The sequence below is a fragment of the Nuphar pumila genome, chromosome 15 (genome assembly GCF_984573655.1).
Source record: "Nuphar pumila chromosome 15, dmNupPumi1.hap1.1, whole genome shotgun sequence".
NCBI lineage: Eukaryota > Viridiplantae > Streptophyta > Magnoliopsida > Nymphaeales > Nymphaeaceae > Nuphar > Nuphar pumila.
The window spans coordinates 68,777,001-68,795,852 of NC_143263.1; the positions used below are offsets into that span (position 1 = coordinate 68,777,001).

Here is an 18,852-nt window from a genome sequence, read left to right on the forward strand (position 1 = left end):
CTTCACCAAATTCATCAGCAACCAACAATGCACAAAATAAAATAACTCATAATGTTGTGAAACTTCTAGAAGCATCAATATTGTCAAACAGCACAAAAACTGATTTATAGGACAAGATGCTTGGTTCTTTCAAAACTAAGAATACAAACCAGAACAAAAATGAATCGGAATTCAAAATTCACCAGCAGAATAGTTCTCACAGGTGCTTCACTCAGCTCACAATGACCAAGTTCAAGCAAAAGCTTCCCAAAACCTTTAACAATCCGCTTAAGAAATTTTCTTATCCTAGAAGATCTTAATGATCAACCTACATAAACAAATTAGGCCTTGAAGCCTTGAATGTGGTTTTCAACTTTCTGGTGGGTGGCCTAACCTTCTTATATACCAAGGGAAACTTGATTTTAGAATCATGGAACTGCTTGGTACTCTCCCTCTTGCAAAGTTTGGCTGGGACCGTTGCAGTTTTGATTATCTGGATGCACGGAAACCTCACACGATGACGAGAAGCCATCTCATCATACATTTGTTCCACAGCTCCATTAAGTGTAGTATCTCGGTACTCTTTATACATGTTATGGTACCCAGTCCTGCTTTGATACCTTAACCAAATCCCATAATTCTTGATCTTGGTCGGTTTCTTCTCAAAAATCTGCAGAACATAATAATGAATTACAAGCATTCAAGATTTAGAATATCAAATTGAACGCAATCACTTACTATCAGGACCACAAACTATAAAAAAACAAAAAAGAAAATTGGAACACAATACAAACAGTTCATCAAGGAATTCAAGCAAGTTGGTTGGCATAGCCGCCACTTAGTAGCACATAACACATGAAATAGTCTATCTAAAATCATAGAAACATTTTATCCAACTATCGCAGCACCAGTTGATCCAAAACTTTCTGGAAGGTCCAGATTCAGAACAATATCAACACATTAAAATTGCATATGTACAAATGCGTCAGGACAAACCTATTATAGCTCTTCAACAGATCCAGCACCAAATCTTATATTTCTCCATAAATATAACATAAATAGTTCTATCAGGCCCTTGTAACAAAGGTACTGGCACTGGGTACTTCGGAGTACAGCTGTCACATGAATACGGATGTGGGAGCAAGACAAGATACTGATATGTTTGGTACTATGTCACATAGATGCGGATGCGGCACTTTAAAAAAACTTGGTTGTGGGGGTGCTGGGAGGGTATATATATAATTTTGAACAGTTTTAAGTTAACACTTCGTGTATGGGTGTGCATTTATGTATTTTTATACATAATATAGATATAACTGTTAGGGTTAACCGAATATACTTTTGGACAAAAAATAGACCTCAGTGTGGTTGATTTCACTTGACACAAAGGAAATTGTTTCCAAGTGTCACACCCACATGGGTGCGGGTGTGATGCGGGTGTGGTGCCTTGTTAGAAGAGTCCGTGTGACATAGGTTTGGTACGATACAATATTTTAAAAAATTAGGACATGGGAACACAGCCGTATACGCACATAGATGTATGTATGTGCGTGAGTGTATGTATAAAACAACAATCCTGAATTACATAATTAGGATCATCAAAGAATGAAACTAAGTTGAAAATGAAATGTAATGTAATTGATGACGAATTTCGAAAGAAAAAGAATTCAAGTGAATATGAAATAAGTAAATAAGATCATGAAAAATAGATAAATTTAATGACACAATGTTCACTGTGTAAAACTGGTTTGACCATGTCCATGAAGTGATGTATCGTGTCCATGGCGTGTCTGAGTGTCGTATGGTGTTGACATGGGATACGCATGACAAGTGTACGTGTGACATAAGAGTACAGGGGTCAACTGGGTTTCAGACTTGAACCAACCCAATTTATGACATGGGATACGCATGACAAGTGTACGTGTGACATAAGAGTACAGGGGTCAACTGGGTTTCAGACTTGAACCAACCCAATTTATGCATTTTACGATATGGTCAACTAACTGTCAGTGCATTCATTCACAAGTCACAAGTGTCCAACTTAATAGACCCCATACTACCTTTTCAGAAAATTTTCACGTCAAACCCTTTGTATCTATGCAACATGGGTGCTTATGAAGGCCCCACACAATGACAAAGTGTGATACAGACAAAGGAGGCACATCTGCATTCACCATGCACCTGACCCTTTTCATCGAGTTCTAGACTTGGTCAACAAAGTGCTGCCCTTGATCCACTCCACTCACTGAGCCTTAGGCACTTTGATGATTGGAAACTCCTTGTTAGCAACCGCCTTTGCCATCAGTGCAAACTGGTACTGGTTGGCAACCTCCTTTGCTATCAGAGTCTTTCTCTCTCTCTCTCATACCTAGCAAGTCTGACCAGGTCTGATAAAATCTATGTCCGATCATGATTTGATCAACATTATCTGATTAGGCCCTAACCAAAGTCTGATCATTGTTTGTTTAGTATGACCTGATCAGACCTGGGTCTAAGCAAGATTGATCTGGGTGTGGTCAGACCTAAGGTTATCTGCACCTGAGTCTAACCAGGCCGCATAAGATAGTTGACACCCTTTGAAACAAAAATATAAAGGATCATCAAGGAGGCTCCAGCAATGGGAAAACAAATGAAAAGAACAAATGCAATTAAGCTGGGAATCTCCTTGGGAACCGGCTTTCACGGGGAGGTTTGAGAGTTTTCAGTGATACTTTGTTGTGCCTGTGATGTCATTTACATAGGCATCATCACAACGGAGGTGCAATCAGTGCCCAAACACCGCCCTTCCTTTTTATAACTTTTTCAAAGAAGGTGGACAAAACTGGACCAGGTCAGAGTAGATCGGGTACAGTTTTGGGCTAAAATAGGCTCAGGTGAGGTCGACCTAGGCAGCCTATGTTGTCCCCGCGGTGGTTGCTATTTTTTTAATTTTTTTATCACCTTCCTATCTTTTTTTCTTTTTCCTCGTGCCCAAAAGCTTTCTTCTTCTTTTTCTCCTTTTTTCTTTTGCTTTTCTTTTATCCCTTCTTATTTTTTTCTCCTTTTTTCACCCCTCCAACTTCTCTTTTTCTTCCTCTTCCTCTTCTTCTTCTTTGATAGATTCATAAAGTTACTTTTAGAAAAGGTGTTCGACTTTTCAATTCTCTCTAAGTTAAAAAGGACCTATAATGCCCATAAAAGTAAACATGTGTTTTCAAAAATACCATTCTTTTAATGGTTTTTAGTCATTTTAATAAGGTTGAATCCATATAATGTTAAACACCACTTTAATGATAGATTAACCCATATATATATAGATAGATAGATAGATATATAGATATGAGAACGTGGTTCATCCGATCCCCTTTCTCTTTGCTTCACTGTTAAGACTAATGTTGTCAATATCATAATCGGACCTGTATCATTTGACCAACGATTCAATCGGCCGATACCGATTCACAAGTGAATCGTTCTGAATCAACCAAAAAATAATTAAAAAATATTGCATGTCAATCAAAACATGACACATGTTAAATCCATTAAAACAATATTTAAAAAATAATTGTAAGCTATTTTTTACATTTATTAAAAAATAGTCAATTTAGGTCAATCACATCGATTTTCTGGCGATACGATGCGTATCAAATTCAGCGATTCAGGCCGATACGCACCGATACTAATAACATTGGTTAAGACCTTCCATATATCAAAGTTTTAAGTGTTATATGCTCAATTTGAATCATTAGATGTATTTATCAATGCTTGTTTATTGAGAAACAAACTTTGTTTCAAATTGATTTGATGTAAAAAATGTGAACCTATGTCACAGGGATTCAGCCAGACAGGTGCCGCACCCTCGTCGACGCGACGCGATGCGGGTGCGGTCAACCCAACCCTGGGTGCGGTATATATATATTTTGCCACATCCCCCGCACCCAAGGTTTTTGAAAGTGCCACACCCGCACCCATGTGACATAGATGTAAACATTTTATCATGAAATTTTAGCACGATATCAACCAATGATTCTTTTACTTCTTTAAAATACACATCTGAGTATAAAGATGCTTAATCAATTACATGTTCTTCATCCAGTAACAATCATAAGCACATCTAACGGCTAAAATCGAGTATAAAACATCTAAAATCTATGGTTTTTGGAGGGTTCTCATAGTGGCCTAATGGAACAAGGGCAGGATAATCTGCATTCTCGAGAGAGAGAGAGAGAGAGAGAGAGTGTAATCGGATTCTGTGCCCCAAGTTTTCGTGTAGGTTCAATATTATGCTATGTCACATGGGTGCGGGTGTGGGTGCGGGTGCGACACGAGTGCGACGCAATTCCAAAAAATTTGGACACGGGGACTCGGCTATATATATATATATATATATATATTAAATATATATATAATTATATATATAACAATAAATTAACACAGAAAGATTGTAAATTTTAAAGTAAAAGTAAAAAAGCAATTCTTAACAACACAAACTTACCAAAATATAACACATAAAGAAGCTTGTGAGTGTGATAAACAACAAAACTTATCATAAATCTGCCTCATCGTCTGAATTAGAGGAAAGATCAGGATCGAGGTAGTCCATGTTGAGAGTATGTAAATTATGTTCTCCCTCCAAGTCAAAATCTTCTGGATTTACATCCCAATTCTTGGATGGTCCACAACTGCATCAAAAAATGACTATATTAGTATCTAACTTAAAACTTTGAATACAGATATTTAAATACAAACTTTGAATACAAAGAAAAAAAAAGTACCTATACTCTTATTTGGTGCGGTGAGAAATTAATCGTAGATTTGAGTTAACATAAACCAAATCCTCTGCTCTTTTACTAGTGAGTTTGTTTCTTTTAATGGTGTGAATTTGAGCATATGTACTCCAATTTCTTTCACAACAAGATGATGTAGCAGGTTGAGATAACAACTTCATTGCAAGACGTTACAGATTTGGTGTCTCTGATCCATATGTTGCCCACCAATTAAGGGGATCTTCCTCATCCCTTGCCACAAGTGATGCTAAAGAATCAAATCTCCCAGTAGAAAACTTGTCAAACTCACTATTTACAACCTTAAACATGTGAGGATCATTAAAAAGTCTTCCCAAATATATCATTCTATTTCTTGATATCTCAGAATCTTCATTTGGAGAAACATGACCAACACCTGCTATCAACCATTTTTTTGCATAGTATTTTGGATTGAGAGAGTCTGTCATGCAATGCAAAGGTGTATTGCTTTTATCTCATCTTCTCACTAAAACTGAATGTACATGATTGTAAAATTCTGAATCATCAAGTGCAATATCTTTCTTCTCATGTTTAAAAATGATACTTTGAACTTTTTCAATCATATTGTCCCACATTTCATAAATTCTATGAAGCATGAGTACATCTCTGTCAACTTCTCTTAACATTTCCCAAATAAGCTCTGTAAATTCAACAAAATATGTAATTTTATCCCACCAAAAATCATCATAGATGCATTTTCAGTACGATAAAAATATCAATCTTGATCAGCCACCATCATCATCAATGCATTCTTGAGTTGCTTAATTCTTTTTATCATAACAATAAGAGAACCAAAACGAGTTTCAGCAACTTTCAGTAACTTGAGATCAGAATGCCTATTAAATATAGAAAGGGCATGACGATGGTTTACAACAAAATTTCTAATATTTCGATCATGCTCTATTTCATCAATCCATAAGCCCATTAAGTGCCAAATTTAAACTATGTGTTGCACAAGGAGTCCAAAAAATATGTGAATATGTATCTTCACTTGCCAAATTCATTCTTGCACGACTGCAAACTGAAGCATTGCCAGTAATGATTTGCACTACACTTTCTTCACCCACTTCTTTTATCACTTCGACAAATAATCTCTTTAAATATTCAACATCTTTATACTCTCCAGATGCATCAACAGTCTTCAAAAAGATTGGCCCATTAAGTGAGTAAGCAATGAAGTTTATCAGTGGTCGCCTTTGTATATCAATCCACCCATCAGAAACAATCGACACTTCATGTCGTTTCCATGCAAATTTTTTGGTCTTTAACAAGTCTTTAATTCTATTTTTTTCCTCTGCAAGAATGATTGTTCTTAGTTTTTCTGAACTAGGAGGCACATAAGCACTCAAATTGCAATTAGCCAAAGATGTAATCATATCTTTCCAGTATGGATTTCTAGCTACATTAAAAAGAATTGAGCTTGAGTAAAAGAATCGACCAATCTTTTTATCAATTTATGCTTTTGCCATGTTTTTGAATGACGCTTGTATTGATTTATTGCTTTCCATCTTTCTTTTCTTTAAAAGCTCTTCTTGTATATCACTAGCAGTAGGAAAAGATAAATTAATCGAATCGCTTCTCATCTCTACAATTTTCTTCTTTTCAGCTTCCTCTTGTTCTTTTTTTAATTGCTTTAACATGTCTTTGTCAACCCCAGAACATGCCCTAATTCCTTGACCACGAATATGCAAAAGATGTGCTTTCACACGCGTATAAGAACCTGTGAAAAGAGTCTTACATAGATTACAATAAAACTGCACATTCCCACCACCACCACTACTAGCTTTTACCCATTTTGTCACAAGCCTCCAAAGTGGTTGAGAAACTTCTAATTCAGGGTTAGAACTTGAACCAAATGTATTGACACTACCGCTAGAACTCGCCATTATATCTGAAAAGTGAAAACTGAAAAGAAAATAAGTAAATAAAATAAAGTTAATAAACACTTGAAAATAATAGTAATAGGAGCCCCAGGTTTGTTCCCCCTGTGCAAATCAGGTTCAAACCAGGCCCTCCTCTGCAAACCAGGTTCGAGATAGGGGGCATGCCCCCTATCTAATGCAAAAAGGAGGGGCAAGGCAAGCCCCTGTTGACCTTATCCGTGCCAGGGGCTTCGCCCTTGCCAAAAAGCCAAAGGCAGCAGGGGAAACGAGGAGGGGTCGAGCCTCTCCTCATTTTCCTTTTGTTCGGCAGGGGTAAGAAGGAGTGGGGGAAGGAAGGGGCTCGACTGATAGGTCGAGCCTTGCCACGCCGAATAGAAGGGAAACGAGGGGTCGAGCCCCTCTCCCCCCCCCCGACGTGGGTAGGAGAAAGCTACAGGGGCTGAGGGGGAGAGGCAAAATCGAGAGGGTAAGCCCCTCCCCTTGTCGATAAACCCCTTTTAGGGTTCGACTGCAAAAGAAATTTGGATCTTGGTCAGGTCCGAACCCGACCCGACCAGGATCCAAAACATAATTTAAAAATCGAAATGGACATTTTTGGACTCGATCAAAGTTGACCGAGTCCAAAATGTGGACGGACTTGTTGACCGAGTATGGGCCGAGTCCGAAGATGCATCCGAGTCCGCACCCGTGTCGGGGCATGTCGACTCGGGTGAGGCACCTCTCCTTAGCCGAGTCGATGTGACATAGATATTACGCAATTTCATGAATTTTGTGATATGTTACACTGAATTACACATTTCATTCATAGTTACAATCATATGTTTGTTACTAAATTTAACTATGTATTGTATAATTTTTGCTTTTCTTGATGTTTTTTTATCCATCCTAGGCCGACTTGTCCAACCTAGGACCCGTCTAGTCCTTTTAAGGGTCTCTCGCTTAGGTTCCGACTAACACTTTCGACAACTAAGCACTTGACATTGTCCATGCTTGTGCCTTGTTGTGTTGGTTGTCGCACCCAAGTGCTTTGACCTTCTATGATTGTCCAAGCAATACAGGGAAGTGGGTCTAGGAAACATAATGTTGTGGGCTCATCAAAAGTTTGAAGTAAGCTTGTATCACCTTTCGTTTGTTATGCATACAAATATATATTTTTTTATTTGTATACAATAGGAAATTAATGCACAAGAAAGACAGTGCAAATGATGAAGATGGAGAACCAATTTGTTTAGATGACTCAGACAACAATATTGATGAAGATAATGATACACAAGAAGAACCTAATAAAGTGCAGAGTTTATATTGGAGGGCCATGGGCAACTCTCATATGGGTTTTTGAGTCTTCATTTATTTCTTCATTGTAATGGATGTTGTGTGTACGACTTTATTCAAACTTGTGAACAAGGTTTTAAAACCTGTGACTCGGAACTCGACTCGTTCTTTATTGACTCGTGACTCGGCAGGTCAACTCGGTGACTCGGACCGGGTTTTGTTAACTTTTGATTTTAAAAGAAAAACAATATATAATTTGTATCAAACCATGTTTTTCAGTAAACATATAGTCTAAAGAGTTGACAATAAAAAATTGCAAGTTCAGAGTAGGAAAAGTACAAACTTCTTCATAACAAGGTCACATGGAAAGATCAAGTTACATGAAGAAACTTCTTCATAACAAGCATGTCTTTGGTATTCAATGAAGGCCCCATGTAACTGAGTCTAGAAACATACTTAAACTCAAATTTCTAAATAGAATGGTTTAGGAATTTCAACTAAACTTCTCCAGAAGACACCCTATCTTTTGTTAGCTTTCCTTTATTCTTTCTAGTGATCTCACCTCATTGAGAACAGCAACACATCATCTTGCATAAAAAGCCAGATTGAATTAGTTGCAACAAGGTAAAACAACAATAAGAGAATGAATCACCAGAAGAAATTCCAATTATGACCAAGGGAAATGTTGTCACATGAATACATGTACAAGCATACTGTACAAGATCAGCACAACCGGTATGATATGGGTGTTTCTGTCAAAAAATAAGGATGACAGGGTACAGATTGTTATGCACAGGTGTGATACAAACTTTGTACAAAAATGTATTTTTATATACAATGAAGGATATGATATGTGTTCATAAAACAACACTCAAAGGCACCCAACACCAGAACATGAAGTATAAGCACCGATACGTGTATGCTTCACTTTTTTGTTAGATATTTGAATCATTTTTTTTGCCAATATGTTGAATCACACATAAAGATTGATAGATTATTGTATCTTTGAACTGGTTTGTCTTGTAATTTATTATTTATTATTTATTATTAAACTGTTATTTTGAAATACCCAAAAAATCAAATTTCAAATATCCCAGAACTCGGCCCAGTCAGACTGAGTCAGACTGAGTCAGGCCGAGTCAAGGCAAGCCGAGTTTACCCTGCTGGGTTGACTCGCTGGAGGGCCGAGCCGAGTCACCGAGTTGACTCGGCGAGTTTTAAAACCATGCTTGTGAATGATGTGAGATTTTAATATGGAAAATTGCATTAACATTGGTTGTAATACTAATATGCATTTATTAATTTTATTTGTTGATATTGAACAATTAGATTGATATTAGAAATTTTGCTACTTGTTCTTAGGTCGAACAGTCATACTTAGTTTTTTCCAAACTTAGATAAATCAAGTTATTGCATTAACACTATTACTTGATATTGGTTTTGGAATTCATTTTGAATTCTCTATTTGTTACTGGTTGTCGGTTCATGTATAATGCACTTATCTCTATTTATTTATGTTTTTAAGTATTTCACATTTTGCTAAGTTTTTAATGTTTATTTGTGAGTCTTAGGCCTCAAGTCTTTTCACAACAATGGGTCAAACTAATGAAAACCAAATTGAGCCTAGAAATACTTCCTAATCATTTGGTCCTATAGTTGATCAACAGGTTTCAAAAGAAATGAAAAAAAAAGCGACATGGTTCATCTAGAATATGCTGATAACAATGACGACCACTAGAAATTTGAATTTCGAACTGTTACTTGAACATCTTTGATAAGCTTCTCAGAGCACCCCAATTTTCTTCATAAAGCAAAATAACAACATTCTAGCATATGATTTCACTTGTTCATATGCATCTTATTAGTTGCAAGTATAGGTTAACATCCATCTCTCACCTCCACAATAACCATATGTTAATTATAATGTTGCAATAAAGTATGCAGCCACATAAAATAATATAAGATCAGGGATACTGGGCAAACGTCATTTTAGCTAAAACCAAATAACAAAACAGATATTTCAGAAAAGTCCCAATACAAGAGATCAAGTTCCCACCTTGTTCATGAATCAAATGAGCTACAACGGAAACTAAATCACGAAATCATCAAAAGAAACACTACTACAATTAGGCACAATATTAGATTCAAAGCAGTAAGAAAAACCAACATTTCCATGTTGATTACACCGCTGCAGAATTAAACAAAAAACACAAAGCACAATCAAACTGAATCTACACGGTAGGAGGAAGACACGTTGTTAATAAAACTACGCTACCGCGAAATTTTTCATGATAGTCGCATTATTTTTCTCTTAAGAGAGACAATCCACAAAATTGGATCAATCAGAACCACATTATTAAGCTAGCACTGACATTACATTTTGCTACTTTAGATCTAACAAGTAGAAATGAGACGATTTTCACAAAAGAAAAGAGGAAAACATTATGTACCTCATTGATCCCAAGGACTTGACCGTTGCTCTTCTTAACTTTCTTAAGTTTCCTCAAGAAATACCTGCCCAAAACCCGAAAACGAAACCAGAAACAAAAATCACAAACTGGCTAAGAGAACCGAAAGCAAGCCCAAGATAGAACCACGAAAACAGAAAATTCCAAAACCCCACCAAAACTTCGACTTCGCCCGGACATCATTGGTCGCCCATAGCTTCATCCGGTAGATCTTCGGATGCTCATCGGCCGCCGTCGGAAGGGCCCGGCCGACGACCTGGTACTGATGAAACTGCAATTTCCCCGAGAGGAACCCAAGCGTTTGCATAAAAATGCGAAAAAAAATCGAAAAAAAATCCCAGAAATTACAGGAAGAGGAACAGAGTAAGATCAGAGGGACGAGAGAAACGAAAGATTGGGGGAGACGAGAGGATTTGGAAACGAACCCTGAACGCCACCATCCTTTCTTCCGCAATACCTCCGCAGAGAGTTATTAGGGTTTCGATCTACCAAGAGAATAAAAATGAGGTTTGACCTTTTATACGTGTGCTGTTAAGGAAAAAGACCTTGAACTTTGATGGATTTGCGATAGAGCAGCAAGGGACTCGCCTCGTGAGTAGGGTTGGGCAACGGGCCGGGTGGTCCGATGGGCCAAGCCGACCCGGCTCGTTATGGGCTGGGTTTGGGTCAATGTTGTACGTTGGGAACCGTTAGCTATCGAGCCAAAACCCAAACCGCTATCTATGTAGGCCAAGTCGAGTTCAGTCCGCGGGTTATCTGGCCGGTTCGATAGGCTCGAGCTATTTATTAATTACTAATAATATAAAAATTAAAATTTTAATTAATTACATACTAACTTGATAATTATTATTATTTACTTAATTAGTTGCATTAATTTTATGAAAACTAGAAAGATAATTAATTGGTTACACTAGAACTTATTAATTATTTATTATTTACCTAATTAGTATAGTTTGGCCCAGTGGTCATTGCCAACAACAGTGCGTGTTTCTTAAGGAATTGAGACGAGTTTGTTAAACATTTGATATTTCTATTTATGGTTTTAAAAATAATATTACAAATTAATTTTAAGTATTTTTTTATATTTATTATAAAATAACAGATTCAGGTTAGTATCGTATCTATTTTCTGTCAATGATTCAGAGCGTATCCAGTACCAATGCAACTATGAGTCAGACCTATCAAAATGTCCAGGTCCAAATTTCATGTGGAAAGTACTGGTCACAAGTAGAGATTGGGTCGGATCTGATCCATGTCCAAACCTGATAGTTAACGGAACCTTAACCTCTTATAAAAACATAGATTCAAATATGAAGCTCATCAACTAATTCTGATCCTGAACCATCTGAATTATCCGATGGACCTTATTTTGTAGTTTGTGCTGGACCCGGAGAGAGGTCCAACAAATCCAATCCAACTACCCAAAAAGTTTTTTCCTCTGCCAGGAACCTACCATGTTAAAGGGTTTTACTCAGGGTTACTAGGAACGCTACAGGAGCATGGGAAATGCGTTTCTTGGGAAACCCTTTCCGAAACAGAAAACACAATGTTTTATAAACGTGTGAGAAACTCCAAAAAAGTTTTGGGAAACGTGTTTCCCATACTGCGAAAACACGTTTCCCACACCCACCCTGAGCCTGAGGGAAACCAGTTTTCCATATTTTGGAAACTTGTTTCTCATGTGTTTCCCTAGTGTTTCCCTTTTGTGGGATACATGTTTCTCATGTTTGGTAAGTTTTTTCTTCTTGTTAAAAGTTACCCATTCGGTTCTGGGTTCGTTTCCCAATTTGCTTCGTGTTTTCCGTTTCACATGCACCTGAAAAACATCGTTTTTCATTTCTGTTTCCCAGGACAATTCCTGTCTCCGTTTCCCTTTATGGCAACCTCGGTTTTACCTCCTTTGAAAATTTTACGCGCTGGATCTCAATAAGAAGTCACTCGGATTTGGATCCATGTCTGGTTTGTCAACATCCAAACCGGTTCCTGGTCTTGCAGCTAGCTCCTGCTGCTACTGGTTTGACTATTACTTATCAGCTTTGTTTTCCGGATCCAGATTCGGTTAATTTCATGCCCATATGGTAAAACCGAGCCACTTGACATTTCTACTCTAGCAGTTGAGTCAAATAATTTTAGGGTCTGGACCTAGTCCATGGCTGTCTACTTTACGACTATGTGCTATATCCCATACACGTCTCGGCCATTGTTCCATCTTCAACGTCCCAACACGAGTAGTATCGACTCAATCTAACCACACAGATGTATCCAACATAGTTTGTTTGCTAGGGATCAAGCTTTGGATTGTGCTTTTTTGATGTAAAAATGTGATCTTTTGAGTTATGAAATTTTGAAACATTGTGGGCCATTGATTTTGAACCCTTTTAAAAACCTAATTACTTATCATAATCACATAATTCAAAGCAAGTTTCCTACTAAACAAACCATGTAGATTACATCCCTAACATTTGATCTACAAAAAATCAAAAAAAAAAAATTGAAGAAAAAAGTGATTTCTACTCATTAGTTCCCTAACTTCATTAGTAGCCAATATTTACCCTATTACTCATTTAGATCAAAAGTAGTATCATAAGTTAATTGATTGGACAACATGCTTGTAAACCCAGGCCATGAATTTCATTCTCAATGTATAACATGTAGAAAAATATATACATATCTTGAATCTTTTACAAGCCAGCTTGAGCTTGGCTTGTCTAGCTCGGACTTATACAAGCTTGGCTTGGCTAAACCAAGCTAGACGAGCTGAGTGTAAACATAAATTGTGTGCAGAGGATCCAAGCCTGAGTATCCATTGTCCAGTTCGCTCAGCAGTTTACCTGCATTGGACACTTGATTTTGTAACCGTGTGTTAATGCCAAATCCATGGTCTTGAACAAAGCTAAGCAATTAATTTGGTGAGTTTTCTTTTCTTTTTTTGACGAGGAAGTTCCCTGCCATGGGTAATCTCCAGGTGGGGTTACCGACTCCGAACAGAGCCCACCAGTGAAAAGCACCTGCACACCCGGTGGGAGTCGAATCAGGAACGAAGTGGTCACCACCTTCTTTCCAAGCCGGCTACCACTTGGGTAGAGAAACCTACTTTTGAAGCATCAAACAATCATTCTATTACAGAGTTCATTCATTTCATCCCTCTTTATCTTCCAAAGTGAAAAAAAACAAAACGTCTAGGCCTCAGTTTAAACACATACATCAGTTGTAAATTGACTTGTTTATCAAATTTCTTGGTGTCATGAAATTCGAGTTCCACATAAAATGTTTTTGTTTTTATCTTCAAACATCTTAAACTTGATGAGCGTGGGCACTCCAAATGTGATCTAGTTTTGTTAGGGGATGAAAATGAGTCGGATCAGGGATAAAGGTTCTGCAATTTTTTGCAGTTCCAAATTCGATCCAGATCTGACCCCACATGTATTTAGCTGTTTCAGATCCGACCCATCTACATCCCTAGCAATAAGCTACCTGGCTATTAATTTTAAATATCCACATGCATGTAAATCTCTGAAAATTTTCAATCAGATCCAGAGTAATCCTCCTACTTCTATCTGGAGAACCTACACCTTCAATGGCTCATAAATCTCCTCTTGTACCTTCAAATTCAAATTGTTGACAACTACAATACCTCTACCTTTTTTTATTTATTTATAATTCGAACAGACTGCACCTGGCACGAAGACCTGGTCATGTTGGCTCAGCCTGTCATACCTACTGTCATCGTAGTGGCGTAAAACTTCGACGCTAGAACCCCCACCCCGGGGTCCTATGCTGGGCATAGGCTTGTGCTGAGGGGCGGTGCTCATGGGAATCAAACCTTGACCACCCGTCTAGCGGCCAAGGCCTCATACCACTACACCAACCCCCTTGGGGCACAATACCTCTACCTTGATCGTTTGTACATAACACATCAAAAACTGAAATGAACCAGAGTTTATGCCAAATTTGGTGAGTGAGATGATCCTCTAAAATGCACACAAAAGAGAAATGACCCACACTTTGGTCATACCAAATTCAATAGATTTTTTATTCCCTATGGCTCATTTAGCTACTTCTGCAATAACCACCGTACCAGCCTTCAAACTCTTTTCAACCCCATGAGGGTTTTTTTTACCCAAATCAAATATCTTCTTTCATGAGGTATTCGGATGATATTAATGCAGTCCAAGGACATTGGATTCTATTAGCTACATATCAGACTAACCGAACACGAGCTTACCCACGTAAAAAAAATCATGTTTTTTATACATAATATATATATTTATATTTTCTATAGATTATATTTTATATGTATATATATACGTATATGTAAACTTGATGATTCACATTTTACATGTATATTTTCCATGCTTCCTTCTCTTTATAAATATATTCTTTGCAAAGCCTATACATATGATTGGTATTTTTGAGTTAAAAGATATATTAGGTAAAACCACATGTTTTATGTACTTTTTTTTATGTCGTTTCTACTCATTTTCATTGTTGGTTGTTACTTGCTTCTTCTTATGTTTCCTGAACTCTTCACACTTCCTCCTTTAAGGCATTATTAGACGCCTCTCATTTTAAGCTTTGTGCATCCCTTCTCACCTCACCTCTAACTCTGGTCTATGTGCCAAAAGTGGGTCAGACTAACTTAAGGGGTTGTTTGATGGCTTGTCCAAGATTGGACGAAATGAACAAATAGAACGGAACACAACGTTGGTTTTGTTTGTTCCATTTTTTTTGTTCCAAGTCCAACAAATGTCCTTTGTTTGATGGGGGAAGAATGAAGAAGAAAAAAAACCCTAATCAATGGAAAAAAACCTAATAAAAAAAACCTTAATCAATAAAATCAAACAAAAACCCCTAATCTAAAAAAACCCTTACATATGAAAACCTAAAAATGCCCTAAAAAGAAATTTGATTCAAATCGAAATAAAATAAGAAGAAGAAGAAAGAAGAACAAAAGAAAAGAAAAAGAAAGAAAAAAAGAAGAAAAGAAGAAGAAAAAAGAGTGAAAACCTCGCTGGCGGCCTCATCTCTGATGGCCTTGTCGGTCTCGCATCACCTCGATGACGGCCTCATATATATATATATATATATATATATATATATATATATATATATATATATATATATATATATATATATATATAGAGAGAGAGAGAGAGAGAGAGAGAGAGAGTTGGGGGACCCTTACCCCCGATTTTTTTTAACGTGTTCCTCACATCTTGTTTTTTTTTAACAACTTTTGAAGGATGCAGCCGTTTTGAGCATCCACCGCATCCAATGTTTGTTAAAATCATCGTCCCCCACATCCATTTCATTCCATTTTTAGGTTGGGGATTGATTCAAACATACCCTAATTATACATTGAAGATAGAACACAATCTCTATAGAGCTAGTGGCTCTTTTTTAGTTATACCAAGCTTGATAATGCTAACAACCCCAAGAACAATAAGACCACTAAAAAGCAGCAGCAACAGTGGCAAAAACAAGAAGTGCTGCTCCCGAACAAGATTATCAAATAAAACAAGTGCATAGTTTGTTTTCCATTGAGACTGATCATTTATTTCTATATGTCGTTTAGAATATTGTCAACATTAGGTTGTACCAATATAGCATTCAAATATTTTCAAAATATGGACTTCAAGTTTGAGGTCTTAGCATTCTCTATAAGTTCAAAGCATAGAGATAAAAAAAAGAAAGAATTTTTTTCTATTTTTTCATTCCTGCATCCGTTTGAAATCTTTTGCATGTGTTCTTGCACCTCACTCCTTCTCAACCTTTACTTTATCTATGGCATAGAATTTACATCTCTGGGTCCCACTCTAGAGACTTCTAACTTGCTAACCAAGTCAGTCAGCTAGTAAGATACAAAAGACTTTGACTTCTAATCACATATTCATTTGTTCTCAACTCCTTTTCATAAAGTCTGCAAACTTTTCAACTAAAACTGTTTAGTGAACAAATTTGCAATTTGTACCAAGGCACAATTTATATTTTGTGGACCAGTTCTTTAATGAAATAATGTTGCTACCATTTGGCTCGTGATAGAAAAACCAACAAAATATTTTTATAAAACAAGCAACTTTATATGCCGAATTAAAAGCTGAAATATACTTTTCTCTGTTGAAAGAGGGCCACTTCAGTGACAAACTAAATTATCAAGCAAAAAAAAATGTAGCCTGAATTCTTTGTCTTTATCCTTAATCAAACTTGCTTAAAGAGATCAGGATATCTTACCAAACTTATGGCATTTTTTTCAACTTACTTGATGGTTTGAACTTTTTTTTTTCCTTCTTTTACATAGAATTATGGTTTGTCTTCATTGAAAACTTCTTTGAAGAAAACATCTGATCAATTCTCAAATTTCAAGTTCAAGGAGTATGGTCAACCTATAAATATTTCTTTCATTTCTTTGCATAAAAGTAGTGTCTTTTTCAATGCATGCCTCCTTTTAATTTTAGCTCTTCATATAGAAAAGATGGTTTCATATTTTGACAAAACCTTAAATTTGTAATTTAGCTGCAACAATGAAAGCAATAATTTTAAGTTCTAGACGGCTACAACAGCAAATGTTTCTTACTTTTTATTTTTTAAGGGAACTGCATCAAATGTTCCATTCACATTATTTTATATTTTGCAAAGCAAACTTTGCTACTAACTAATCTTATGTTTTTAAATTGACCTATCCTTTGCTGTTTTCTCCACTCATTCTAGTGCATTTTTATTTATGTTACCAAAATTTCATCATTCATAGCCATTTTGTATGTGTTTTCTTTTAATTGCATCTTTCAATTTTGAAGCTTACAATACAAAAGTGCAAAAATTAAATGATTCATTAATTTTTCAAAATTAACTTATCTGCATTAGACGGGTAAAAAAGAGAGTTATTTTTTCGCCCTCTCTTTTACTAGAGGGCTGGGGAGCTAATGCAACTTGTAACAAATTAAAAGAGATGCACATTTTTTTTAACCATAAAACAAACTATCAAAGAGAGAACATTTTTTATGTTCATTGGAACATAATCTACGTACCTGACTGAAGTATTAAAGATATATATATCTAAAAAAATACTTATGAATGCAAATATATATATATATATATATATATATATATATATATATATATATATATGAGAACTGAACTTATTAGGCCCCATTTCTTGTCCTGCTCCATAGGTTTTAAGTGCTTTATTATAGATCTGAATCGTTAGATGTGTTTAGCATAATTGATTTAGTGGGAATAGACTCATGGATCATGTTTTTTCGATGAAAAGAATGATTTTTTATGAGCCAGGAAAAACAGTGTCTTCATAGACATTGATTTTGGATCGCCAGAAAAAACCTGTATACAGGTTAGATTATGGAGATCTAAAAGTTGGTTCCCACTAAACAAAACCTATAGATCACATATCTATGATGTTAGACATGTGAAAAAAAACTTAAACTATGATTTTTGAAGGAGCCTAACAAGACCTAATAAAAAATAGGGCCTAAGCAACACAATATATATATATATATATATGAAACTCACTTTTTGACCTAACCGAAAGATAAAGAAGTTGACCAAAAGGATGCCACAACTTCACTGAAATGTTAAAAGATGATTTCACAGCAATCACCACAAAGTGGAGAGGAAAAATGGTTAAGGATCTAGAGGGAAAATGGTTTAGAGTTCTAACGAGAAACAAACAAAAAATAAAAAAAAAGACTTCAATCACTTTATTTATAAATCAGCAAGCATGCGAAGGTACGACATTATGTAAGCATATATTTGTGGACATATGTGAGAAGTATTTAATTAAAGGAGGTTTGCAAATTTTCTTTGCAAAGGTCGTACTATATTTGCAAAGGTCCTACTCTATTTGCGAAGCTCTAATCATAGTGCAATCGTATGGGACATTTACAATAGATATTTGTGAATGTCAACCGACATTTGTGAATGTACATGAAAGGTATTTAGTTAAAGGAAGTTTGCAGGCTTTCTTCATGAATATCGTACTATATTTGCAAAGATTGTATTGTATTTGCAAAGGTCAAATCAGGGTGAAAACGTCGGAGACATTCACAACAAGTGATTGTGAATGTCAACACACATTTGTGGAGGAAGTATTTACTTAAGAGAGGTTTATAGGGTATCTTCGCAAAGGTCATACTATAGTTGTGAAAGTAGTACTATATATGCAAGTGATCTCCTTTTTATTGAAGGTTGTGAACTTCCTATATCGTACCAATATATAACACGAATCTCAATAGGTTCTTATGTGCAAAAGAAAAAAAAATTCCTAAAAAAATCAAGAATTAAAGATTTTGAATATGCGATGAATTTTTTTAAATTATTGACCATTTCTAAAATTGAAACATGTTTCCATACATTTTTTGATGAAAGGGGGTTCGACGTTACCCCCTTCTATATATATTATGTGTGTGTGGCACAAAAGTGCAAATGTCGACGATATGGACAAAGAACATTATGTTT

The 18,852-nt window shown here is 36.2% G+C and overlaps 1 protein-coding gene across 1 annotated transcript; it reads right to left on the minus strand.

The window, feature by feature from the left end:
- Positions 1-45: 45 nt before the first annotated feature.
- Positions 46-10,875, minus strand: LOC149815531 (large ribosomal subunit protein eL20-like). Its single transcript, XM_089989319.1, has 4 exons — positions 10,809-10,875; positions 10,539-10,654; positions 10,366-10,429; positions 46-649 (listed from the first exon to the last, which is right to left on the minus strand). The coding sequence occupies exons 1-4, from the start codon at positions 10,821-10,823 to the stop codon at positions 308-310; spliced, it is 537 nt and encodes a 178-aa protein (XP_089845445.1). The 5' UTR covers positions 10,824-10,875; the 3' UTR covers positions 46-307.
- Positions 10,876-18,852: the final 7,977 nt, after the last annotated feature.

Coding starts and splice junctions, on each gene's coding strand:
- LOC149815531 (XM_089989319.1), bottom strand. Junction 10,430..10,538: donor CGGGCGAAGTCGAAGTTTTG/GTGGGGTTTTGG, acceptor GGTTTTGGGCAG/GTATTTCTTGAGGAAACTTA. Junction 650..10,365: donor AAGTCCTTGGGATCAATGAG/GTACATAATGTT, acceptor TATGTTCTGCAG/ATTTTTGAGAAGAAACCGAC.